General features: G+C 46.7%; 1 protein-coding gene across 6 annotated transcripts in view; it reads right to left on the reverse strand.

The window, feature by feature from the left end:
• The window catches only part of stat6 (signal transducer and activator of transcription 6, interleukin-4 induced), a 115462-nt gene that overhangs the window by 10174 nt on the left and 78207 nt on the right, over positions 1 to 27081 (reverse strand). For all 6 annotated transcript variants that reach the window (XM_052058735.1, XM_052058734.1, XM_052058733.1 and 3 more), the window contains exons 5-12: positions 26526 to 26706; positions 14557 to 14642; positions 7756 to 7904; positions 5462 to 5578; positions 5145 to 5312; positions 4521 to 4608; positions 4321 to 4443; positions 4099 to 4191 (exon numbers count right to left, since the gene is read on the reverse strand). In XM_052058735.1, coding sequence (XP_051914695.1) covers positions 4099 to 4191; positions 4321 to 4443; positions 4521 to 4608; positions 5145 to 5312; positions 5462 to 5578; positions 7756 to 7904; positions 14557 to 14642; positions 26526 to 26706 — 1005 coding nt within the window. The remainder of the gene's footprint in view (positions 1 to 4098; positions 4192 to 4320; positions 4444 to 4520; positions 4609 to 5144; positions 5313 to 5461; positions 5579 to 7755; positions 7905 to 14556; positions 14643 to 26525; positions 26707 to 27081) is intronic.

A 27081-nucleotide genomic window follows, 5' to 3' on the forward strand; every position in this document is an offset into this window, starting at 1 on the left:
CCGCTGCTCTCCCACAAACTTTTGTGTTTTACGGTGTTTTTACGCTCGATTGTTTTACTGTTTCGCATGGAATCACTATCATCATCTCACAGTCATTCCACCCAGCCCCCATTCACGCCTGCCTCGCACTCTCAACTATCTTCGACTGTTTCGTCCCGGCGACTCAGCGTCCTACCTGTCAACCTGTCGCTCCTCCATCGACCTGTCAAGGGTCTGCTCCAGTACTCGGTGGCCGAGCTCCTTCGGCTCCGCTTCCAGTGGCTGGGCCCTCCTCCTGCTCTACACCGGCTCCCGGACATCGTTCGCTTTCCTTCCCGGAAATATATTCATCGTGGGTCTCGTCGGGGCTTCTGCCTCAACCGATCCAACACCATCGTCTCCTTCTGGTCTTCCTCCCGTCGGCCATCCAGAAACGCCGGCCGATCCATCGACCATCGTGCGTTAGCCGGCTTGGCTAGGTCGGCTAACGGCCCCCGCAGCAGCGAGACTGCCGCCGTCAACTTCGGGCTACTTAACATCCGTTCGCTTACTGGGAAGGGTAATCTCATTCAAGATATCCTCACGGACCGTAAGCTTGACATTCTTTGCTTGAATGAAACCTGGCAAACTCCCGGGGAGTTCTCACAGTTGAACGATTCCACTCCCCCGGGATTTGTTTACATTTCCAAGCCCCGCGATTCTGGTCGCGGAGGAGGTCTCGCGATAGTACACCACGAGAAGTGGAAAGTACTTCCGGTTTCTCTCCCGCCACTTTCCTCCTTTGAATGCCTTGCCTGTCAAATATCCGGACCCATCCCCACGATTATTGCCAAAGTGTACCGCTCCCCCAAACCCCACCGGGACTTTTTAAATGAAGTGTCTACTGTCCTCACCCATCTCTCCTCTCTGTCACCAAATGTAATAATCCTGGGAGATTTTAATATACATATGGACAACACTGCTCTTCCTCTCACCATTGACTTCACTTCTTCAATTAACAGTCTTGGTTTTGATCAATTTGTAGATTTTCCCACACACATCAAAGGTCACACCCTGGATCTGATCTGCTGCTCTGGTATTTCCCCCTCCAACTGTACTGCTGATGAACTTCCAATAACGGACCACTTCCTTATCTCATTCAACATTACACTCCGCTCTGTCGACTGGAATTGTTCCTGTGCTCTTCAAAATTGCAGCTGTCACCCCAATCCTGAAAAAAGCTGGTTCAGATCCCAATGACTTCAATAACCTACGCCCCATTTCCCATCTTCCCTTCATCTCGAAAATTCTGGAGAAAACTGTCGCCTCTCAGCCTTACTCCCACCTCACCGACAATAGTCTTTATGAACAATTTCAGTCCGGCTTCCGTCCCCGTCACAGTACTGAAACAGCCCTCATAAAAATCACAAACGATCTTCTCATGGCAGCAGACTCTGGCCTTATCTCATCCTCATCCTCCTTGACCTGAGTGCAGCCTTCGACACAATCTCTCACCCCATCCTCCTCAATAGACTCTCTACCATAGGCATCACCAACACCCCTCTACATTGGTTCCACTCATATCTCACTGGCCGCTCTCAGTTCATTCAACTTGATTCTTTTACTTCACAATCCCTCCCCGTTTCTTCTGGTGTTCCCCAGGGTTCTGTCCTCTGTCCGCTCCTCTTCATTGTCTACCTCCTTCCACTCGGAAACATTTTCCGCAAATTTGGCTTACACTTTCACTGTTTTGCGGATGACACCCAGCTCTATCTCTCCAGCAAACCCGTCGCTTCTCTCCCACCCTCGTCCCTCTCTCAATGTCTGTCAGAAATCAAATCTTGGTTCACCCACAATTTCCTCAAGCTAAACAGCAATAAAATTGAACTCCTACTCGTCTGTACCAAATCCACTCTAAACAAAGCCGACAGTTTCTCCCTCGCAATTGATAATGCCACTATATCTCCTTCCCCCCAGGTGAAGAGTCTGGGTGTCATCCTTGACAGTTCACTATCCTATCACTCCCACATCAATAACATTACCCGGTCCGCTCATTTCCACCTTCGCAATATGAACCGCCTCCGTCCCTCACTCACTCCGCACACCACCGCTATCCTTGTTCACAGTCTCGTCACTTCCCGTATTGACTACTGCAACTCACTCCTCTTCGGTGTCCATCAAAAATTCCTCCATAAACTTCAACTTGTTCAGAATTCAGCAGCCCGGATCATCACGAAAACCCCCTCCTTCCATCATATCACCCCCATCCTCCGACAGCTCCACTGGCTTCCTGTCAAACTTAGAATCAACTTCTCTATACATTCAAAGCCATCCATAACCTTGCAGCCCCCTATCTGTCAGATCTTCTTCAAATCTCCATTCCCTCTCGCTCACTCAGGTCCTCATCCTCCCTCCACCTTTTTCTACCCTCTGCCCGTCTCAGTACAATGGGGTGCAGAGCCTTCAGTCGCTCTGTCCCAAAACTCTGGAACTCACTTCCTCCCAACATTCGTAATATTGACTCTCTTTCCTTATTCAAAACCCAGCTCAAAACCGACCTATTCAGACTTGCCTACCCGCCTTAAATCTTTCTTTCTTTATTTATTATTTTATCTGTGTTTTACTATTGGCTGTACAGTGGCCTTGAGTGTTGTGAAAGGCGCTTACAAATGTGATGTATTATTATTATTATTATTACTAGCTGGTTCGCCGCCCTCCGGGCGGCTCATCAGCTAGTTCCTGCGGAAGGCTGGTAAGGTGGGCCTTCGGCCCACAAAAGTGTTGTTGCTTGGTTCAACTTTTTGTTAATCTTCATTGCTTATCGCGAAAATAAAGAGATGTTTAGCTCTACTAAATAACTAACAATTTCATTGCAATGCTTGTGGTGCCTGCGCGATCGTAGTGAGCCACTGCCTGAGCGACGCAGTGGCGGCGCGGTAAAGTAGGTACGTTTTGAAAAGGGACAGACGGAAGGACAGACCGCGTGCGGGACGATGCGCAATATATATATAGATTTTCAAACGTCTCTGTTCTTGAATAAATCGGTTTTACCCAAAAGATTTCGAGTTTTTTATGCCTCGGATGACGACCGAAAATCGGTTCTCGAACAAACTGAGCGCACTTGAGTGTGCCACTTGACTCCTCTCGCCTTCCTTACACAGGAAGTGAAGCTTCCTCGTGTAGCGTTCCATTACTGAGCAGACGTGTTGGAGAAAGATTTTTTTTTCTTAAAAAGAGTGTGGTTTCAGTTTTCGAACAGCCTTCTGGAACGGATTATGGTCGGAAACCGAGGTATGACTGTATTTGGTCTTCAAAATGAGTAGAATTGATGTCAAAGGGAATGAAAGTTTTGCCATTTGAAAGGAATGGATTGTGGGTGCACCTTTTAACTACGACTCTACAGTGCCGTGAAAAAGTATTTGCAGAAGGGAATATTTCCTTGGGTATTCTCCGTGTGCAATTCAGATTGGCTTGATGAACCGAAACCTTTCTATGTGATAAATATGCAAAGAACACAGAAATCAGTTAGGGGAAATACTATTTGAAAGGCGGCACAGTGGTCGACTTGTTAGCACGTCTGCCTCATAGCGCAGAGGGATCGATTCTAGGGCCCAGCCTTCCTGTGTGGAGTTTATATGTTCTCCACATGCCTGCGTGTACCATGGGAGGACAGTCCAGTGATATATGACAGGGATTCTCCACTGATGAACTCAAGTTCGAGCCCCGGTACCGTCCTTTGGTAGAAGCCTTCATCAAGGGCGGCCCGATAGTCCAGTGGTTAGCACGTCGGCTTCACAGTGCAGAGGTACCGGGTTCGATTCCAGCTCCGGCCTTCCTGTGTGGAGTTTGCATGATCTCCCCGGCCCTGCGTGGGTTTTCTCCGGGTGCTCCGGTTTTCTCCCACGTTCCAAAAATATGCATGGCAGGTTAATGGATGACACTACATTGTCCTTTTGGGATGAGTGTGAGCGCGAATGGTTGTTTGTCTTTGTGTGCCCTGAGATTGACTGGCAACCAGTTCAGGGTGTACCTCACCTACTACCTGAAGACATCTGGGATAGACTCCCATGACCCTTGTTAACAATCGGATTCCAAAATGGATAGATGGATGTACGGTGAAAAAGAGAAAGTTTCTCTTACTGGCTCGGAAAAAGCACAATCCCAAATGATGGTCGCCAGTGCATTGTTGTCTTGACTGCCGTGGACAATGACGACGAGTGGTAACGAGATCATCTGGAATGACAAATTCATCGCGGAATATTTAGTAGTCACCGCTTGACTGAGCTTTGCTGTATTGTACAATTGATCAAAGCAGCCAATCCAGATGAATCAGGACAATGACATGAAACACATAAATCAAACCTGGACTTTATAGGGAGTGTCACAGCCCGTGATGGTGATCTCTGTTGAAAAAAGGAGGGCAAACTTTTCCTCAGTCACGGACTCAGTCCCCTTTCGGTCTGCTCTCTTGATCTTTTTGATGGACTGTTGCAGACAGGTTCAAATTTCAAGTTGTGTGCACTCACCTCAAAAGTGCAAGTTAAGTGGAGTGAAGGACATACCATATTCCTGAAGGTGGCACATGTGCTCTTGGTAGCTGTGTTATGTTCCAGGATGGCTGTGTTATTGATCACTGCCTGAACATCATCGCTGCAGATAAAACCACATGGAATGTTTCCTGGCCTCAAAAGTGCCCGCCCCCAATGTTTAACGTCTATGACATCAATCTTATTTTGTTCTTTCATTTGCCACAAATGACAATTTGAATTCAACAGGTAGGTACAGAATCAGGACAGTGGTTTAGAAGGACAAAAACACGAATAGAAAATTGGAAGCTCTCGATATAAATGATACAGGAAGCGACTGTACTCTTAAAAGCGGGTAATCAAACAACCAAAACTCAGCCCTGTCTGCCAACACAACTTTCACTTTTATATTTTATTGATGACAGGCAACCACACTCAGGTGTCGATAACTTGATGTTTTGATCAGATGACTGACAATATGGGAATGAGAACTGATGATGATCTCATCTGAATTGACAAATTCACCCGCTCAACGTGAAAGCTTGCATTCGGACATCATAATTCAAGAGTGTAAGAATCTGCGGCAGATACCCTGATGAATATAAATGATTAGGTCATATACTTGGTTTACTGCATGTGAATACATGATGAGTTACTCACCTGGGGGTGATGTTTAGGCTTCTGGCCTGGAGTTCATTAATGATTTGTGCCTTTAGCACCACAGGCTTCCCGGGTGCTACTTTCTCACCCAGCAGGTAACGCACAGTCGTGGAGAACTTGGACTGTGTCTTAATAACTTGAGGCGGCTGCTTGTCCACCACAAGAGAGCTCGAGGGAAAAATTAAACATGTCAAAGTGGGAAAAAAAAACTTGACACAGAGGTGTTCATTCCATATCTATTACTGTTGTCACAGCTGTATCGATCTGTTCTAATGTTTTGATCCTGTCATGTATCTGAATGACGTAAATGAGCCTACCTTTGAACGAGAAGCTGCAGAAGTTGTCTTAGCCTTTCCTGTAACTCTGGGATTGGTTCCATGAGCAGCATTAACTCCTGTCTCAGCTGTCCATTCACCCCAAGAAGCTGCTCACACCTGGCACATGAGCACAAAAGAAACACTAATCTCAACAATTTTCTGGGTGTTTTTAAAAGAATTATTATAGGATAAATGACTCCTCTTAAACTCGAAGTGACGGTAAAGCAGCACTGTAGCACTCTTCCACTTATTACATCAGGAGTCAGGACATCAAAGATCTCAAAACCAGCTTGGAGTTCACTCACCAACTGTCATGATTCGGTTTGGGACCAACAGGTGGCACTGTAGGGCTTCCCCTGCAGCTGCACACCTGTTGGTCATTATGTAATTAGTAGTATAAAAGGACTCCTGGCCGATCATTCATTGTCAGGTCACTGTTTGCTTTATTGCTGCTGTCAGGTTTGTTTCAGTCATGTTTTCATTCATTCATTCATTCATCTTCCGAGCCGCTTGATCCTCACTAGGGTCGCGGGGGGTGCTGGAGCCTATCCCAGCTGTCTTCGGGCAGTAGGCGGGGGACACCCTGAATCGGTTGCCAGCCAATCGCAGGGCACACAGAAACGAACAACCATTCACACTCACACTCACACCTAGGGACAATTTAGAGTGTTCAATCAGCCTGCCACGCATGTTTTTGGAGTGTGGGAGGAAACCGGAGCACCCGGAGAAAACCCACGCAGGCCCGGGGAGAACATGCAAACTCCACACAGGGAGGCCGCAGCTGGAATCGAACCCGGTACCTCCGCACTGTGAAGCCGACGTGCTAACCACTGGACTACCGGGCCGCCCTCAGTCATGTTTTATGTTTTTTTTTTGGTTTGATACTTTGGACTTTGTTTTGGATTTAGTTTTCTCTATGTTTTAATACAATTTGTCAAGTACACCCTGCTCCTCCCTCTTGCCTGCTTTTTGGGGTCCACCACCACTTCGCAACGTGACACCAACAAGCCAAGGAATATTAAAAAAAAAACAAAACAATGCCTTCACGCATGCTGAAATTTGATCGCTGACGTTTGACTAGTGATGGGAAAATGAAGCCTCATGAAGCAATGAGGCTTTCCATCCAACTGCTTCGTTCCTGGGTCAAAGCATCATGAGGCTTTATTTGTACTACTGTTCCATCATGTGGAAAATAAATGTCATGACAGTGATTAAAACGATACCATGGATTTTATGTAGAGGTAAGATCGGGCCAAAAAAAACCAGCCCGACGCGGCCCGCTGGTATTTAAGCCCGACCCAGCCCAAGCCCGACCAATTAACTTGATTTGCAGCCCCATTTCATTTGTGATGACTCGGGAGGAGGAGGGGTGATTTGTCATAACAAATAAAAGCCTGTCTTTTCTACAAAATCTAAGTTAAACAGGTCTGTATAATTATTTACATCCTTTAAACATGTATTTCTGTTTCAGCAGAAACTTGACATATCGCAAACTGTATTAAGTCGTCTTTTGTGGAGAGATGCACAACCCTAGGAGTCAGTGTTGAAGCGCGTTGAGTGCCTTGTAAGTGTTGTTAAGGAATTATTACTCTCTGTTAGTTAGATTTGAAAGAAACAAAGAATGTACAATGTTGTTGGAGGTATTTCCTGCTCACTGTGTTTACAATCACCTTTAGTGCCCCTCGACCCCCACCACTTTTAGCCCCCCCTCCTTCATAAAACATGTTTAACATCAAAAGAAGAACTGTTATCTCAAGTATCTGTGTTCCTGCCATCACACCAAATGGTTGGTGGTGGTCTGGTCTCACCTCACCACTCCCAACTTCTTCCAGCCACACCGGGTCAGATGACATGTTACTTTCTTTGTTTCTGGGATTTGCATGGAGGCGCAATTCCCCGCCTCTCATAATCATATCTCATTAACATCTCTATATAATCTCATGACCGTGTTTCTTCTAGGCTTCCTGACTGAAATCTGGAATCCTCAGGAGCCTGAATCAATTTGTAAACTGCAGAAAATAAATTAAACCCTTTGAAGGAACTGTTCATTGACTCCAGCCTGTATTTGGATAACCAACATCCTCATCATCCGAAATTAACGAACATGCGGAGGAAGAGAAAGCCCGCTCTTCCCCCAACACTGTAAAGCCTTAAATATGTGAAAGCCCCATACAAGCTCATTTAACCAAATCAAGCAAACATGGACATCAAAGTGCTCCAGGTTGCAACAGTGGTGTAAGACAGTCGCTTCAAAATGATTACAATAAGCAGCAGTAATAAAGTTGAAATCTCACCACATCTGCAGGACATTGAGGTTGTCATCAAAAGGATGTCCAATGGTTGCCTTGTACTGCTCCCACCTCCAGGCCTTCAGTCTGTTAAGGAGTTGGGCCTGACACTGGTCCAGACAGTCCACACACTCACTGAGCAACTGAAAACGCTTCTGGAAAAGTGGAGAGTGTGCCTGTCAATACTGTCCATAGAGGATGTGGAAAGCATCTATATTATTGGATTTCTGATAATAGGTATCTTGCTGTTTGGAGTTGGCAGTTTCCTGATCTATTACAAAATTCTGCCGACAGGAGCGGCATCATCAGAATCAGAATCATATTTATTGGCCAAGTATTTAGAACACACAAGGAATTGGTCTCCGGTAGTAGAGGCTACCCTAGTATCATTGAAAAGGAATAAGCCGCCGGTCTTTCTGGAGGGTGTGGGGCGGATGATCAATACTCACACTGAGGTGTTGATCAAACTGTTAGGTTGATTGTTTTTAGTTATCATACATTTGCATATTATTAATGATAAATTGATTATACTTGCAATGAAGAACGCTTTTAATACAAATATAATTATTTTAATGAAGATATGCTCACATTTATAATATAAGAATGCTTAGTGCACTGGGTGACAGTTGAGGTACGTAACCACCTTTACGAGAAAGTATTAAGGTACGTCTTAAGAGTATTAAGTAAGTATTAAAAGTATTAAGATACGTCATCAGGCGCCGACAGGTATGGCAGCCTCGGTCACACGCTCCCTAGTATTATCCCTGTTTTTGTCATTTTCGTTTGTTTTTGGCGACCCTGAGCGGCTTACTTACACGAGGGAAAAGTTGCTGCGCATTGGGGAGTCTACGCGCGGTTTTTTTTCACCAGCACACGAAAATCCACAAGGTTTTTCGGAGCTAATCGCGAGCGGAGCGGCTGCGCTGTACGGAGCATGGAAACGCCGCCGGAGGAGGGGGAAGCGAGCCAGCGTGCTCGTCAAGCTCCAGCAGCGCGGATTTCGAACCCCGCTCCCATCGATCCATCTTGCTAATCTACGATCTCTGCCAAACAAGATGGATGAACTTCTTCTCCTCACAAAGACCAACAAAACATTTGCACGTTCTGCTGCGCTCTGCTTCACTGAAACCTGGCTCAGTGACCGCCATCCAGATCCCGCGCTACATCTACCCGGCTTCCGCCTTCTCCGAGCCGACCGCGACACGGAGCTATCAGGGAAATCGAAAGGTGGTGGGATTTGCTTCTATATCAACGAAGAATGGTGCACTGATGTCACGAAGCTCGACGCACACTGCAGCCCGGACAAGGAGTCCCTGTCTTTAAACTGCAAGCCATTCTACTCGCCACGTGAGTTCACCTCCTTTTTACTTGTCGGTGTTTACATTGCGCCACAAGCTAACACTAACACGGCGATACAAACGCTAGCCGAACAAGTAAACAAACTCGAACTAAAAAACCCAGAGTCACCCCTGATCATTTTGGCCGATTTTAGTGGAGCACATCTTAACCGTGAACTTCCCAGATATAAGCAGCACATCGACTGTTTCACCAGAGAAGGCAACATTCTAGACCACTGCTATACAACAATCAAAAATGCATACCGATCGGTCGCCCGTGCAGCATTGGGTCTTTCTGACCACAATTTAATCCACTTAATACCTACATACAGACAGAAACTCAAATGTGTTAAACCGGTTGTTAAGACTGTGAAAAAATGGACAGATGAAGCAAAGCTAGCTCTACAAGAATGCTTAGACTGCACTGATTGGGGCGTCTTTGAAACTTCAACGGGCACACTGGATGAATACACAGACACTGTAACATCATACATCAGTTTCTGTGAGGACATGTGTGTACCAACGAAGTCCTTCCGCTCCTTCAACAATAACAAGCCATGGTTTACTCCCAAACTCAGGCAACTCAGGAAAGAGAAAGAGGCCGCATTTAGAAGTGGAGATCGGGCACTGTACAAACATGCCCGAAACCAATTGACAAAGGAAATTAACATCGCAAAGAGAAGCTATGCAGAGAGGCTGAAAAACCAGTTCTCTGCTAACGACTCTGCATCTGTATGGAATGGCCTGAAAGCAATCACCAACTATAGAATGCCATGGTTTACTCCCAAACTCAGGCAACTCAGGAAAGAGAAAGAGGCCGCATTTAGAAGTGGAGATCGGGCACTGTACAAACATGCCCGAAACCAATTGACAAAGGAAATTAACATCGCAAAGAGAAGCTATGCAGAGAGGCTGAAAAACCAGTTCTCTGCTAACGACTCTGCATCTGTATGGAATGGCCTGAAAGCAATCACCAACTATAGAATGCCATCCCCCCAAACAGTGAACAATAAGGGTCTTGCTAATGAACTAAACATGTTTTTCTCCCGATTTGAAAAGGACACCCCCATTTCCCACACACACCCACCTCTACCAGAAACCACTCTACCTACCCCCCCCCCCCCCCACCCTCTTTTTCTCCACTACAGATCCACGAACAGGACGTGAGACGGCTCTTCAAGCAGCAAAAGATCAAGAAAGCTCCGGGGCCCGACAAAGTGTCCCCCTCCTGCCTGAAAGTCTGCGCTGACCAGCTGGCTCCGGTCTTCACACAAATCTTCAACAGATATCTGGAGCTGTGTGAGGTCCCATCCTGCTTCAAACAGTCTACCATCATCCCAGTTCCCAAGAAATCGGCAACATCGGAACTGAACGACTATAGGCCTGTCGCCCTGACGTCTGTGGTCATGAAGTCCTTTGAACGCCTTGTGCTGAACCACCTAAAGAACGTCACTGGACCCCTGCTGGACCCTCTCCAGTTTGCCTACGGGGCAAACAGGTCTGTGGAAGACGCAGTCAACATAGGTCTGCACTACATCCTCAAGCACCTCGACAGCACAAGGACCTACGCAAGGATTCTGTTTGTGGATTTCAGCTCTGCGTTCAACACCATCATCCCGGAACTCCTCACCCCCAAACTACTCCACCTCGGTGTGTCCCCTACGATCTGCCAGTGGATCCTCAGCTTCCTGACGGGACGGACACAACAGGTGAGACTGGGAGCAACAACATCATCAATACGCACCACCAGCACTGGAGCCCCACAGGGATGTGTCCTCTCGCCACTGCTCTTCTCTCTCTACACAAACGATTGCACCTCAACAGATCCAGCTGTCAAACTCATAAAGTTCGCAGACGACACCACGGTCATCGGTCTCATCAAAGACGGCGACGAGTCTGCGTACCGCCAACAAGTGGAGCAGCTGGACCTCTGGTGCGGCCAACACAACCTCGGGCTGAACACGCTCAAGACTGTAGAGATGATCGTGGACTTCAGGAAACATTCTTCTCCTCAGTTTCCCCTCACACTATCCAACTGCCCTGTGTCAACCGTTGAGACCTTCAAGTTCCTGGGAATCACAGTCTCCCAGGACATGAAGTGGGAAGTCAACACCATCTCCATCCTGAAAAGGGCCCGGCAGCGGATGTACTTCCTGAGGCTGCTGAGGAAGCATGGCCTGCCACACGAGGTGCTACGACAGTTCTACACGGCAGTCATCGAATCAATCCTGTGTTCTTCCATCACGGTTTGGTTTGGGGCCGCCACAAAAAAGGACAAAATCCGACTTCAACGGACAGTTAGGACGGCAGAAAAAATCGTTGGCACCGCCCTACCCACTCTTGAGGACTTGCACACTGCAAGAATCAAGACAAGGGCACGGAAAATCCTCCTGGATCCCCCGCACCCTGCCCACCACCTTTTTCAGCCACTCCCCTCAGGCAGACGCTACAGATCCATGCGCACCAAATCCATGCGCACCAAATCCAGTAGACACTTAAACAGCTTCTTCCCTCTAGCCATTAACTCCTTAAACAGTCACTGACATAGTCACTCTTCTTGCACCACAAAATGGTACTACAAAACTACTCTAAAATGGTTCAATGATTTTGTTGTTTACGATGATACTAGTGCAGCGTATTATACCGGAGACAAATTCCTTGTGTGTTCTACATACTTGGCCAATAAAGATGATTCTGATTCTGATTCTGATTAAGACAAACCAAGAGCAAGGTCTAACGTGGATGGAGCTGTCAACACCAGCTGCAACTTGGTGTTTTTGTAATGATTGCATATATGTATGTAATTTGCACTCACATACAGTACACACACAGTCACACAAGTTGAGTGGATCATCAACAGCCCTCACCCTTTCGGTTGGACACACCCATGTATTAGATTCCCACTAAATGAGAGAGCGAGCGGAGAGATCCTTGGGAGACGTGCAGAGAACTGAAACCTAACGCTTCTCCTCGTTCCCCCGTGGTACCAGAATTGAGTCCCCTGTCTCCTCTTTGTGTTTGATTTCTGAATGTCTAATTGATAAACCTGACACAAACTCAATTGCAAAGTGGACGGTTTTGGAGCTACTTTGCAAAATGGAGAAGAACAAGGAGCAGCTGGTGTCCTCCAGTCTTGAAAATTGAATGAGGATTTTGCTAATTGACGCCACAGTCACAGGTCAAAAGACTTTCGAGGCTATCTGAAATAGTTGTTGGCCTGTTTCCCAAAACATCTGTTGTCTGGACTTTCCCTTGAGGGAAAAATAGGCTTGGACGCTAGCGTTCCTATCAGCCCATTCCCCTCCCTCCCCAGCCTGAAACGGGCATGTCAAGGATGTCTCAGTGGAGCCAATAAGCTCACACACAGACACACACACTCAATTGATAACTCTGCCTTATTTGGATTGCTATTCCGCTCAGCAATGAAACCTGAGCTTTGGAGTGTTCAAATGGACTGAGCTGATATTCAGACTGGTTATGCCGTGCGCCACCCCGCTTCCATCCTTCACATTCACAACATGTAAAGTCTTGAGATGTATTGTCTTTTAAATGTACACTGCATGTGCTGAAGTTTTTTTCCCCTCACCCTCAAGCCATGCTTCCTTTCAAGGAGAATGGTTAAAGTCAAGAAATCTTGTTCTGTCTCCCTCTGTTGGTCATTGTGGATGGGTTGTAACTGGAAAATTACATTTCTTGTGCGATTGACATACTTGGTCAATCTAGCTGATAATCTTAAAAGCCATTTCAAAAAGCGTGAGCCCAAAATGCATGTTGATCGATCTTGCAAACCCTGTCTGGGTTATCTGATCTCCCAAGGACAATCTTTTCCCATCTTACTGATTCATGATACTGATTCGTTGTCTATGTGCGGTCCTTTTTTGGAGGGGGGCGGGGGGTTCAAAAGTCGTTTATTAAAACGCTGTAAACGTGGGTTCCATTTCGCAAATATTTTTTGTACAGTTAAGTCAATTTGGGGCAAATTCAAGAACTAAACTTACTAAATACTTCATTTGGGAAGCATTCATCATTACAATATAACTGTAGTTAATCCTCAAATAATGATATTACAGTGGGTTAAGCAAAACCCCCCTCCCCCAAAAAAGCTAAATTTCAATCTAAAAGGATATGAAAAAGGCCATTTTCACTAGACTATTTCATGACAGTCATGAACATTCACAAAGCAATTAATTAAAAAAAAATCATTGTACTGCAATAACTTTTTTTTAAAAATCGACACAAAGAAAGTATTTGCTTCAGAAATAGGACCAGGATGAAAATCATGAGGTAGAGTGTGGTCATTAGGGGTGTAACAAAAACCCGGTTCTGAAGCGGAAACGCGTTTTTTGAAAGGATTCAAGGATGTCGAATCGAACCGAATAATTCTGAAATGTATAGAGGTATGTATGAAATCATCTTCGAGACATCTATTTTAGAAGGAAATTCACATTGACAGGACTGAAAATTGAATTCAAATGTGTGTGTGAAATGACAAAGAAGTCATTGTGTCTCCACGGCATATCAATTTGCATCAGAATCTCACTGCGTCGAACCGAATTAAATCGTTCCGCTTTCAAATTGAACCGTCCTTGAATCATAACGCACCAAACATATGGAAAACCAGATCTAATCGTCTTTTGTGGGGAGACATGCACAACCCTGGAGGGTGCATTGATAATGTTACCACTTTACTATTTGATGTTGTTCGAATATGTGTGCCGTGCGATTGGCTGGCAACCAGTTCAGGGTGTACCCCACCTACTGCCCGAAATCACCTGGGATAGGCTCGAGCACACCTGTGACCTTCGTGAGCGGTTCAGATTGTCACGTCCCGTGGTTGCCAGCAGAGGGCGGGCTTTCTGCCCGCCGTTTACACACCTGTCACCCATTAGGGAGTAATTGCGCAGCCTTTATTTGGACGCTCTGGCAGTCTACTCACTGCCGGAGAATTCCACGCCGTGCCAAAATTTCTCTCGCCCAATTCCTACTTGGATTTATTCATTGCCTCTTAGCCTTGTGCTGTATTGACGCGTCGTTGTTTCCTCTTGCGAGTGAAACTTATATTCATTATTCTAATCTGACCCTCCTTGCCATCTTTTTCCGCAAGCGTTTTCTGTTGTCCTTTTATTTTATCCCTGGTCCCTATTTTTGACCAGCGCTTTTTGTTATTCTCTCTGTCGGGTTATTTTGTGTTCGTTATTAAAGACACCTTTTGTTATCTGACAAGATCTCTTTTTGTGTCTGCTATTTCGGGGATCCACTTCCTTATTTTGTTGTGCACGGAGCGATCATTCTATCGCTTCGGGCACAACGTGACACAGATATTGGATGGCTGGATAAAGGCAATAGGAATAAAATGCAGAGATCTGTTTCATCTCTCACTGTAACAACATGTATACTGGTGTGTTTACTTCCCAGAGCCACTCCTTTGTAGGATCCTGGGAGTTCATAAAACAGAAAAAATGCTGCTCACCGTTGCCATTGAGCTGGCATTGTACTCCAGCTGTTGGATGTGTTTTTGCAGCCTGCTGACTTCTGACACCGTGGGATTCATGGACCCTGCGCACCAACAAATAGCACGTTTAATCCCTCGAACACAAAAGCTCCAAAGAAAAGTTGCTGTCAAACTCCTTAAGAATTCATTCCTGGGATACAAAAGATATTGAGTGTATTGATATCACTTTACAAGTAGGACAAAGTTGTATAAATGCTTATTAACAAGTTTATTAATGCCTCATATAGACATAATTCATGTGTTTCCTGTTGATGTTAATGTAACACTTGATATGGGACTGTGGCAAGTGGCATCCTAACCACCTTGAGTGGACAAGCAACACCATTTAGAGAACAAGTGCCAACAAATCCGAACGGGAGGATGGTGGGTGACATTTGCTGACAACGCTACTGAGGTGCATTCTGGGACTTACTCTGAACCAACAATAAAACATCACTCTGCAAATAAGTGTCATTACCCTCTGCTTGCGTAAACAAATAAATATACTGGGACTTAAGCATCTGAGCTGAAAACACAAACATTTCTGCATCAATGACTATAATAACTACAATTAATAATTTTAAAACCAAATTTACAACACCGGGAAACAATGTTTGGCCACTTCTAATGACATCCTCCTGGCAAATGACTCTGGAGACCACGTGTGTCTGGTTTTATCGGACTTCACTGCAGCATTTGATACAGTGGATCACAGTATTCTGCTGACTCGTTTGCAGCACTTGGTGGGCATTGGCGGAAGTGCTCTTGAGTGGTTTAGGTCCTATCTAGCTGACAGGACCTTTTGTGTCAGCCTTGGCTGCTCTGAGTCATGCACTGCTCCCCTGTCATGTGGTATTCCACAGGGCTCAATTCTGGGGCCTCTGCTGTTCTCGCTGTATCTGCTCCCATTGGATTCCATCTTAACGAAACATGGTATTCCCTTCCACTGCTATGCAGATGACTGCCAGATCTATGTCCCACTGGGCAAGAAAGACGCATTCTCATTAAGGCCACTCCTATCCTGTCTGGAAGAAATCAAAACCTGGATGGCACAAAATTTCTTGAAATTCAACGAAAAGAAGACAGAGGTGATATTGTTTAGTCCCAGTGGCCCTTGTACATTCCATCCTGTAGACTAGATCTATGTCCCACTGGGCAAGAAAGACGCATTCTCATTAAGGCCACTCCTATCCTGTCTGGAAGAAATCAAAACCTGGATGGCACAAAATTTCTTGAAATTCAACGAAAAGAAGACAGAGGTGATATTGTTTGGTCCCAGTGGCCCTTGTACATTCCATCCTGTAGACTTGGGCCCCCTGTGTCCTTATCTGAAATCAACGGTCTCAAACTTGGGCCTTATTTCAAACTCCATCGGCAAATTGGTGCCGTTGTTAAATCCAGCTTCTTTCACCTTAGACAGCTGGCCAAAATAAAACCTCTCCTCTCACATGAACACTTTGATACAGTAATTCATGCCTTTGTCACATCCCGGCTTGATTACTGCAATGCCCTTTACTTTGGAGTCAGCCAGTCCTCCATTAAGCGCCTTCAGCTGGTCCAGAATGCCGCTGCTCGCCTCTTGACTGGTACTCGTAAGAGGGAGCACATAACTCCTACTCTGGCATCCCTTTCACTGGCTCCCCATTCATTTTAGAGTTATTTTCAAGATCGTCCTCTTTGTTTTCAAATCTCTGAATAATCTCGCGCCACTTTACCTCTCTGAGCTCAGCCTCCCCTACACACCTGCCCGGCGCCTCAGGTCTGTGGACCAGACTTTGTTAGAAGTACCAAGAACTAAACTGAGGCTCAGAGGGGATCAAGCCTTTTTCTGTTGCTGGTCCCTCTCTCTGGAATGACCTCCCACTGAACATTCGGCAAGCCTCCTCGCTGCCCATCTTTAAAGCCCTTCTCAAAACTCACTTGTATTCTTTGGAATTCGACTCAGCATGACTTAGATTTGTTCGTGATTTTACTGTTTGGTGCTTTCTACCGCCTTTATTACAGATTTGTCTTACTGTGTATTGGGCATGTTAAATTGCTCCATGTACAGCACTTTGTATGCAGCCATGGCTGTTTGAAAGTGCTCTATAAATACTGTTGACTTGACTTGACTTCGGTGTTTACTACAAGGAATGTTTTTGCTGATGGACCGTATGTCAGCACCAAATGTGAAACTTCCTCGAATCAATAGTTATTTAAAAAAAAAAAAAATGAAAAAGAGGATCTGGCGGAGCTTGGCGATGGAAATACGGGAACATATGATTATGACTGGTTGGCATGTCAACAAACGCCTACTACGAGACAGAATGTTTTTTTGGAGGGGGGTGGGGGGGTTATTAATCATTAGCCAATGACTATAGAATACCATCGCTGGCTAGAACATACTCCATGGTGTTTGTTTATAGCCTACACCCTGTAGTATATTCAGTTTCCAAGGACACTTGTGTGAGTGGCCGTTTCCTTTGACAAAGTGCAGTAACACTAGTCGTGCTAGTAGTTGTTGAAATACTCCGAATAGTAGCACTGAATAAGCTTAAGCCTCGTCACAGTACATCTCATCTCTACTTTACGGGAGCAAAGTGTCTTCCACTAAATTATCGTGACAAGTTAAACTTGTCTCGTGTAAGTTTAATTAAGCTTCCCCGGCTAACTTAGCTTAGCACAGTGGTTCGCAATTATTTTCTGTCGTGCCCCCCCAAGGAAGAGGAAACCATCCCCCCCACACCCCCGCATGACGATAAATAGTATCATTTGGCTATAAAATTGTTACAAGTACACCTTTGCATAACATTGTATCCTTATTAACGTATAAGAGAATATGAAGAAAGAAATATGGACCAATTTACAACAAAGAATAGCTTTAGTGACTGGAACAGAAAAACAGAGGAAAAAGTTTAAAAAAATCCTCAAAGAGAAGCTGCTGATACAGGGCCAAATTGAGGTGTCGAGAGCTCACCGCACAGGAAGACAAGAACGTGGAAGACCTCGACCGAGGCCAGTTGTGGTGAAATTTAAAAAATACACGGACAGAACAAGGATCCTACAAATAGCAAAATATTTAAAAGGCTCCAACATCTACATAAACGAAGACTTCAAAGCCCTCCTCAAAACTCACTTGTATTCTGTGGCATTCGACTCAGCATGACTTAGATTTGTTCTTGGTTTTACTGTTTGGTGCTTTCTACCGCCTTTATTACTGATTTATCTTACTGTTAATTGTGCATGTTAAATTGCTCCATGTACAGCACTTTGTATGCAGCGATGGCTGTTTGAAAGTGCTCTATGAATACTGTTGACTTGACTTGACTTTACAGATGCCATCCATCCATCCATCCATCCATCCATCCATCCATCCATCCATCCATCCATCTTCTACCGCTTATCCGGGGCCGGGTCGCGTGGGCAACAGCTTTAGCAGGGAAGCCCAGACTTCCCTCTCCCTAGCTACTTCTTCCAGCTCTCCCCGGGGGATCCCGAGGCGTTCCCAGGCCAGCTGGGTGACATAGTCTCTCCAGCGTGTCCTGGGTCTTCCTCGGGGTCTCCTCCCGGTGGGACATGCCCGGAACACCTCACCAGGGATGCGTTCAGGAGGCATCCGAATCAGATGCCCAAGCCACCTCATCTGGCTCCTCTCAATGTGGAGGAGAAGCGGCTCGACTCGGAGCCCCTCCCGGATGACCGAGCTTCTCACCTTATCTCTAAGGGAGAGCCCGGACACCCTGCGGAGAAAACTAATTTCGGCCGCTTGTATCCGGGATCTCGTTCTTTCGGTCACGACCCATAGGTCGTGACCATAGATGAGGGTCGGAACGTAGATCGACCGGTAAATTGACAGCTTTGCCCTTTGGCTCAGCTCCTTCTTCACCACGACAGACCGATACAACGTCCGCATCACAGCAGACGCTGCACCGATCCGCCTGTCGATCTCTCGCTCCCTCCTGCCCTCACTTGTGAACAAGACCCCAAGATACTTAAACTCCTCCACTTGGGGCAAGATCTCCCCCCCGACCCGGAGGGGGCACTCCACCCTTTTCTGACTGAGGACCATGGTTTCAGATTTGGAGGTGCTGATTTTCATCCCAACCGCTTCACACTCGGCTGCGAAACGCTCCAGTGAGAGTTGGAGAGCCCTGTTTGAAGGAGCCAACAGCACCACATCATCTGCAAAAAGCAGGGATGCAATACTGAGGCCCCCAAAACGGATGCCATACGACAAAAAACAAAAGAGCTCCTCCCTAAATTAAAAGCTGCTCGTGACAGAGGGGAAACTGCCTACTTAAGACAAGACAAACTTATCGTCCACACCCACACCAGTACTCCAACACAACAGGCTCGAGTTCAACACCATCAAGCGGCATACTGAGAACTGTTCACCACCCGACGACAAAAACGCTGACCCGACTGAAGCAGGAAATTCACATACCAAAAAACATGGACTTCGAGCCCTTTGATGACTTCCAACCCTACTGACCACAAGCCATTTGACCCTGAGAACAACCTGGACCCGGACAACAACTTTTTCAAGACCGACCGACCGCGAGGTCGCCAGTGACGACCGACCGGGAGGAAGCCAGCGATGACTGCAGGGAAGCCAGCGACCGGGAGGAAGCCAGGAGACAACCAGCCAGCGACCACCGCGAGGGAGCCAGCGACGACCGCAAGGGAGCCAGAGACGACTGAGAGGTAGCCAGCAACAACTGCAGGGGAGCCAACGACCACGAGGGAGCCAGGAGACAACCAGCCAGCGACCACCGCGAGGGAGCCAGCGACAATCGCAAGGGAGCCAGCGACCACTGCAAGGGACCCAGAGACGACTGAGAGGTAGCCAGCGACGACTGCAGGGGAGCCAACGACCACGTGGGAGCCGGGAGACAACCAGCCCGCTACCACCGCGAGGGAGCCAGCAATGACCGCGAGGGAGCCAGAGACGACCAAGAGAAAGCCAGTGACGACTGCAAAGGAGCCAGCGACCGCAAGGGAGCTGGAAGACAACCTGCCAGCAACCGCAAAGGAGCCAGCGACTACCGCAAGGGAGCCAGCGACCACGAGGGAACCGGGAGACACCCAGCCAGCCAGCGAGCCTGAGGTAGCCGGGAGACAACCAGCTAGCGCGCGTGAGAGAGCCGGTAGGCAACCAGTCAGCGAGCGTGAGGGAGTCGGCGACGACCGCAGGGGAGCCAGCGACCGCGAGGGACCCGGGAGACGTTCAGCCAGCAACCGCGAGGGAGCCAGCGAGGGTGCCAGCGACAACAGCGCGGGAGCCAGCGATGACAGCGAGAGAGCTAGCGACAACCGCGAGGGAACCACCGATGACCGCGAGGGAGCCAGCGACGACCGCGTGGGAGTGGGAAATTCACATCCCCAAAACATGGACTTCCAACCCTTTGAAGATACTGACGATAAGCCAGTCGACCCCGAGAACAATTTGGACCCGAACAATAACTTCTTCAAGAACAAACAAAGGGTAACAAACTGTGACTATTACCTGGATGAACAATTCAACACGAATATAAAATTGGAAAACGCACTTTCAGTAAACAGCAAAAGTCTTCACAAAAATCAAAGAATACCTGACTAAATTCAATAAATTTAAAATAATTGCCATATCAGAAACTTGGCTTGATGAAGATAAAACAAGTGAAATGGAAATAGAAGGTTATGAAATGTTTGCAACTAATAGGGAAAACAAAAAAGGCATCAAATATCATCATAAGTTGCATCTATAGGACACCAGGATCATGTATTGACACATTCAATAAAAAACTAACAGATATGCTCAGCTACTACAACGATAAGAAAACACGAATAATATGTGGTGACTAACATTGACTTATTAAACCCAAATGGACACAAAAAAACAACAACTGACTTCATAAATACTATGTACATCAACGGCCTTTTCCCAGTAATCCTGAAACCTAGCAGAATAACAGTTGACACGGCCACATTAATAGATAACATATTTATAAATAAGATTGATCATAAAATGGAAAGTGGACTTCTCATTAATGACATAAGTGACCACCTACATGTTTTTGCAGTTTTTCATAATTATTTTGATAGAAAAGCTAAATCAACAACTCGTATGACAGAAATAAGACTAAGAACCCAACATTCCATCGATGCCTTTAAGCAAGACCTAGAAAAACAAAACTGGACCGAGGTCTACTCAAAAGAAGACCCAAATACAGCGTTTGAAGTATTTCAGTCTTCCATAATCTCCTTACATGATAAACATTTTCCATTAACTAAAGTCTCCAAAAAGTATAAAGACCCAAGTAAGCCATGGATAACGAAAGGCATAGAAAACGCATGTAAAAAGAAAAACAATTTATATAAATTGTTTTTAAAATTGAGAACTGAAGAAGCAGAAAAAATATAGAAGACCTATAAAAATAAACTCGTAAATATTATAAGAACCAGTAAAAGAGATCATTATCATGCACTATTAGAGCAGAATAAAAGTAACACACAAGAAATATGGAAAATATTTAATCAAGTAATCAGAAATAGTCCTAAAAAAGTGGATTATCCAGAGTATTTTATCAAAGGCAAAAATACTATTCTGGAAAAAGTTGCAGAAATAGCAACTGAATTTAATGAGTATTTTCTCAACATCGGCAGTAACCTAGCAAAACAAATTCCTGATCCAACAAACTTGTTTGAAATAGATAGATACATAGAAAAAACTCCTCCACGATGTTCCTTACTGCTGTAAAACAATAAGTATCAAATATTGTAAAAACTGTTAACGGATTGCTTTAATATTGATATGACAATAATAAAGCAGATTATAGAATATGTAGTGCGATCTTGCACGCACATATGCAACCTGTCATTCAAAGCTGGTATCTTTCCATCAAAAATGAAAATTGCTAAAGTTATTCCAATTTATAAAAGTGGGGAAAGATATCTATTTACAAATTGTAGACCAACATCACTACTCCCACACTTCTCAAAAATATTAGAAAAACTATTTTCTCGCAGACTTGATAACTTTATAAAAAACATACACTGTTAAGTGAGAATTAATATGGCTTCAGGGAAAAACGGACCAACTCAATGGCAGTTATAGAGTTTCCTGGAAGCAATAGCCACTAATATAGACAACAAGTATTTACTGTTGGGGTTTTCCTAGATCTAAAAAAAGCTTTTGACACAATACATCACGGTATATTATTGAAAAACTAGAAAGATATGGCATTAGAGGTGTAGCTTATAAATGGATAAAAAGTTATTTAGAAAATAGATATCAGTACGTGCAGCTCAACAATAAAAAAACCAATAAAAAGGGGTCAGTGCTTGGTCCAAAACTATTCATATTCATATTATATACAAATGATATCTGCAAGGTCCCCCTCCGTGAGTCGTCACCTTACCGTGGTGGAGGGGTTTGTGTGTCCCAATGATCCTAGGAGCTAAGTTGTCTGGGGCTTTATGCCCCTGGCAGGGTCACCCATGGCAAACAGGTTCTAGGTGAGGGGCCAGACAAAGCACGGCTCAAAGACCCCTTATGATGAGCAAAATATATGGACCAAGGTTTCCCTTGCCCGGACGCGGGTCACCGGGGCCCCCCTCTGGAGCCAGGCCTGGAGGTGGGGCTCGTTGGCAAGCGCCTGGTGGCCGGGCCTACACCCATGGGGCCCGGCCGGGCACAGCCCGAAGAGGCAACGTGGGTCCCCCTTCCCATGGGCTCACCACCCATGAGAGGGGCCAAAGGGGTCGGGTGCAATGTGAGCTGGGCGGCAGCCAAAGGCGGGGACCCTGGCGGTCCTCGGCTGCAGAAGCTAGCTCTTGGGACATGGAATGTCACCTCTCTGGCAGGGAAGGAGCCCGAGCTGGTGTGTGAGGCAGAGAATTTCCGACTGGATATAGTCGGACTTGCCTCCACACACAGCCTGGGTTCTGGTACCAGTTCTCTCGAGAGGGGTTGGACTCTCTTCCACTCTGGAGTTGCTCACGGTGAGAGGCGCAGAAGGTGTGGGCATACTCATTGCCCCCCGGCTCAGTGCCTGTACATTGGGGTTCACACCGGTAGATGAGAGGGTTGCCTCCCTCCGCCTTCGGGTGGGTGGACGGGTCCTGACTGTTGTTTGTGCATATGCACCAAGCAGCAGCTCAGCATACCCACCCTTTTTGGAGTCCTTGGAGGGTGTGCTGGAGAGTACTCTTGCTGGGGACTCCCTTGTTCTGCTGGGGGACTTCAATGCTCACGTGGGCAATGACAGTGAGACCTGGAGGGGCGTGATTGGGAGGAACGGCCCCCCCGATCAGAACCCGAGTGGTGTTTTGTTATTGGACTTCTGTGCTCGTCATGGATTGTCCTTAACGAACACCTTGTTCAAACATAAGGGTGTCCATATGTGCACTTGGCATCAGGACACCCGAGGCCGCAGTTCGATGATCGACTTTGTAGTTGTATCATTGGATTTGCGGCCGCATGTTCTGGACACTCGGGTGAAGAGAGGGGCGGAGCTGTCAACCGATCACCACCTGGTGGTGAGTAGGCTCCGATGGTGGGGGAAGATGCCGGTCCGTCCTGGCAGACCCAAACGTATAGTGAGGGTTTGTTGGGAGCGTCTGGCGGAATCCCCTGTCAGAAGGAGTTTCAACTCCCACCTCCGACAGAGCTTTTCCCATGTTCCGGGGGAGGCGGGGGACATTGAGCCCGAGTGGACCATGTTCCGTGCCTCTATTGTTGAGGCGGCCAATCTGAGTTGTGGCCGTAAGGTGGTTGGTGCCTGTCGTGGCGGCAACCCCCGTACTCGCTGGTGGACACCAGCAGTAAGGGATGCCGTCAAGCTGAAGAAGGAGTCCTATCGAGCCTTTATGGCCTGTGGGACCCCAGAGGCAGCTGACGGGTATCGACTGGCCAAGCGGAACGCAGCTTCAGTGGTCGCCGAGGCAAAAACCCGAGCGTGGGAAGAGTGTGGTGAGGACATGGAAGCCGACTTCCGGACGGCTTCGAGGAAATTCTGGTCCACCATCCGACGTCTCAGGAGGGAGAAGCAGTGCACCATTAACACTGTGTACAGTGGGGATGGGGCGCTGCTGACTTCGACTCGGGACGTTGTGAACCGGTGGGCAAAGTACTTCGAAGACCTCCTCAACTCCACCAACACGTCTTCCTTGGAGGAAGCAGAGCTGGGGGACTCTGAGGTGGGCTCTCCTATCTCTGTGGCTGAAGTCACCGATGTGGTTAAAAAGCTCCTCGGTGGCAAGGCCCCAGGGGTGGATGAGATCCTCAAGGCTCTGGATGTTGTGGGGCTGTCCTGGTTGACACGCCTCTGCAACATCGCGTGGTCAACAGGGAGAGTGCCTCTGGATTGGCAGACCGGGGTGGTAGTCCCTCTTTTTAAAAAGGGGGACCAGAGGGTGTGTTCCAACTACAGAGGGATCACACTCCTCAGCCTCCCTGGTAAGATCTATTCAGGGGTGCTGGAGAGGAGGGTCCGTCAAGAAGTCGAGCCTCAGATTGAGGACTAGCAGTGTGGTTTTCGTCCCGGCCGTGGAACAGTGGACCAGCTCTACACCCTTAGCAGGGTCCTCGAGGGTATGTGGGAATTCGCCCAACCAGTCTACATGTGTTTTGTGGACTTAGAGAAGGCGTTTGACCGTGTCCCTCGGGGAGTTCTGTGGGAGGTGCTTCGAGGCTATGGGCTACCGAACCCCCTGATACGGGCTGTTCGGTCACTATACCACCGATGTCAAAGTTTGGTTCGCATTGCCGGCAGTAAGTCGGAATCGTTTCCAGTGGGGGGAGGACTCCGCCAAGGCTGCCCTTTGTCGCCGATTCTGTTCATAACCTTTATGGACAGAATTTCTAGGCGCAGCCCAAGCGTTGAGGGGGTCCATTTTGGGGGCCTCAGTATTACATCCCTGCTTTTTGCAGATGATGTGGTACTGTTGGCTCCTTCAAACAGGGCTCTCCAACTCTCACTGGAGCGTTTCGCAGCCGAGTGTGAAGCGGTTGGGATGAAGATCAGCACCTCCAAATCTGAAACCATGGTCCTCAGTCGGAAAAGGGTGGAGTGCCCCCTCCGGGTCGGGGAGGAGATCTTGCCCCAAGTGGAGGAGTTCAAGTATCTTGGGGTCTTGTTCACGAGTGGGGGCAGGAGGGAGCGGGAGATCGACAGGCGGATCGGTGCAGCGTCTGCTGTGATGCGGATGCTGTATCGGTCTGTCGTGGTGAAGAAGGAGCTGAGCCAAAGGGCGAAGCTCTCAATTTACCGGTCGATCTACGTTCCAACCCTCATCTATGGTCAGGAGCTATGGTTCGTGACCGAAAGAACGAGATCCCGGTTACAAGCGGCCGAAATGAGTTTTCTCCGCAGGGTGTCCGGGCTCTCCCTTAGAGATAAGGTGAGGAGCTCGGTCATCCGGGAAGGGCTCCGAGTCGAGCCGCTTCTCCTCCACATCGAGAGGAGCCAGATGAGGTGGCTTGGGCATCTGATTCGGATGCCTCCTGAGCGCCTCCCCGTTGAGGTGTTCCGGTCATGTCTCACCGGGAGGAGACCCCGAGGAAGACCCAGGACACGCTGGAAAGACTATGTCACCCAGCTTGCCTGGGAACGAGTCGGGATCCCCCGGGGAGAGCTGTAAGAAGTAGCTAGAGAGAGGGAAGTCTGGGCTTCCCTGCTAAAGCTGTTGCCCCCGCGACCCGGCCCCGGATAAGCGGTAGATGATAGATGGATGGATCTGCAAGGTCTCAAAACAATTTAAATGTGTCCTATTTGCTGATGATACTGTTCTGGAATACATCTGAAACAGCTCCTGACAACTATAGAAAACGAATTAAACAAATTAAAAAACTGGTTCGACAGAAATAAATTGTCGCTTAACCTGAAAAAATCTAAGTTAATTGTTTTTGGCACAAGACAAATCAAACACCAAGCTAAAATTATGGTAAACTCAATCGAGATAGAAAGAGCGTATGAAACTAAGTTTCTCGGATTAGTAATAGACTCAAAACTATGTTGAAAGCCACATATCGATAACGTAAAATGAAAAATAGCCAAAACCATAGGGATCCTCGACAAAACCAAGGAAGTGCTAAATAAGGGATCTTTGTACACATTATACTCTTCATTATTTTTACCATATATGACCTGTGTGGAAATATTGGGAAATGCCTGCAAAACAAAGACACTCCCTATTCTAAAACTACAAAAAAAAAGCAATTAGAATTATTAATAGATCAAAATATACGGACCCACAAATCCACTATTTATCAAATTAAATACGATGAAAACATTCTGCCAAAACATTTTGAAGTTTTTCAAAATTCGAGAAAGCAGCTATGATTTAAGTTGTACCAACTTTTTCAAAAAACTCAAAACAAGAACAAACATCAAGCAAAGAAGTGTATCTATCAAAGGTGATAATCTGTGGAATAATTTCGAAACGGACCTGAAAATGAGTAAATCGCTTGCTGAGTTCAAAAACAAATTCAAAAAAATAGTACAAACAACCTAAATCAATCAGAGTTAAAATGATAAATTCTAAACATTCATTCATTTATTCATCTTCCGAACCGCTTCATCCTCACGAGGGTCGCAGGGGTGCTGGAGCCCATCCCAGCTGTCTTCGGGCAGTAGGCGGGGGACACCCCGAATTGGTTGCCAGCCAATCGCAGGGCACACAGAGACGAACAACCATGCACACCCTCACTCACACCTAGGGACAATTTAGAGTGATCAATCAGCCTGCCATGCATGTTTTTTTTTTTTTTTGGAACGTGGGAGGAAACCGGAGTACCCGGAGAAAACCCACGCAGGCCCGGGGAGAACATGCAAACTCCACATAGGGAGGCCGGAGCTGGAATTGAACCCGGTACCTCTGTACTGTGAAGTCGACGTGCTAACCACTGGACTAGTGGGCCGTAAATTCTAAACATTACACAAAAAATATAAACAACTGTACTTTAAATTATTATTTTTTTGTATTACCTTGCAAAGACTCATAATTCTGCCTTTCCCAATTGAGCTCTTCCTGCACCTGGTGTATATTCTGTCGCAAGTCCTGGACTTCCAGCACTTTGAGAACCAGGTGGTCCACATCTGTGCTGGGAAATGCAGATTCCCTGGTGACATGCGGATGATGCTGTGGAGGTTGGTTTACCTGTGGCATCTGCACATACGACACACAACCTAAATCACATAATGTCACACCACTCGGCTCAGTGGCTTCGTTAACATGCAGTCAATATTCGGGTTTACGGTCAAAATTCAGGTTTCCGAGGATAATCCGTTTACATGAGTGAGTTGACGGTTCGTCCTGTATACATGGTCGTTTGATCATTTGGAATATTCCGATTGAAACCACAGTTAACATCATGCTACAAATAAACATCATTTCTGTCAATTAAACTCGCCACAGGAATAAACCAGTCGGGTTCCTCCTTGTTCCGAATGTGCGGTTCTGTGCTGCGTCTGAGTTTCGCCACGTTTTTTATCTCCCCTTGTGTATTTCCAGTGCACGGAGTTATATTGAAGACAGACACGT

The sequence above is a fragment of the Hippocampus zosterae genome, chromosome 2 (genome assembly GCF_025434085.1).
Source record: "Hippocampus zosterae strain Florida chromosome 2, ASM2543408v3, whole genome shotgun sequence".
NCBI lineage: Eukaryota > Metazoa > Chordata > Actinopteri > Syngnathiformes > Syngnathidae > Hippocampus > Hippocampus zosterae.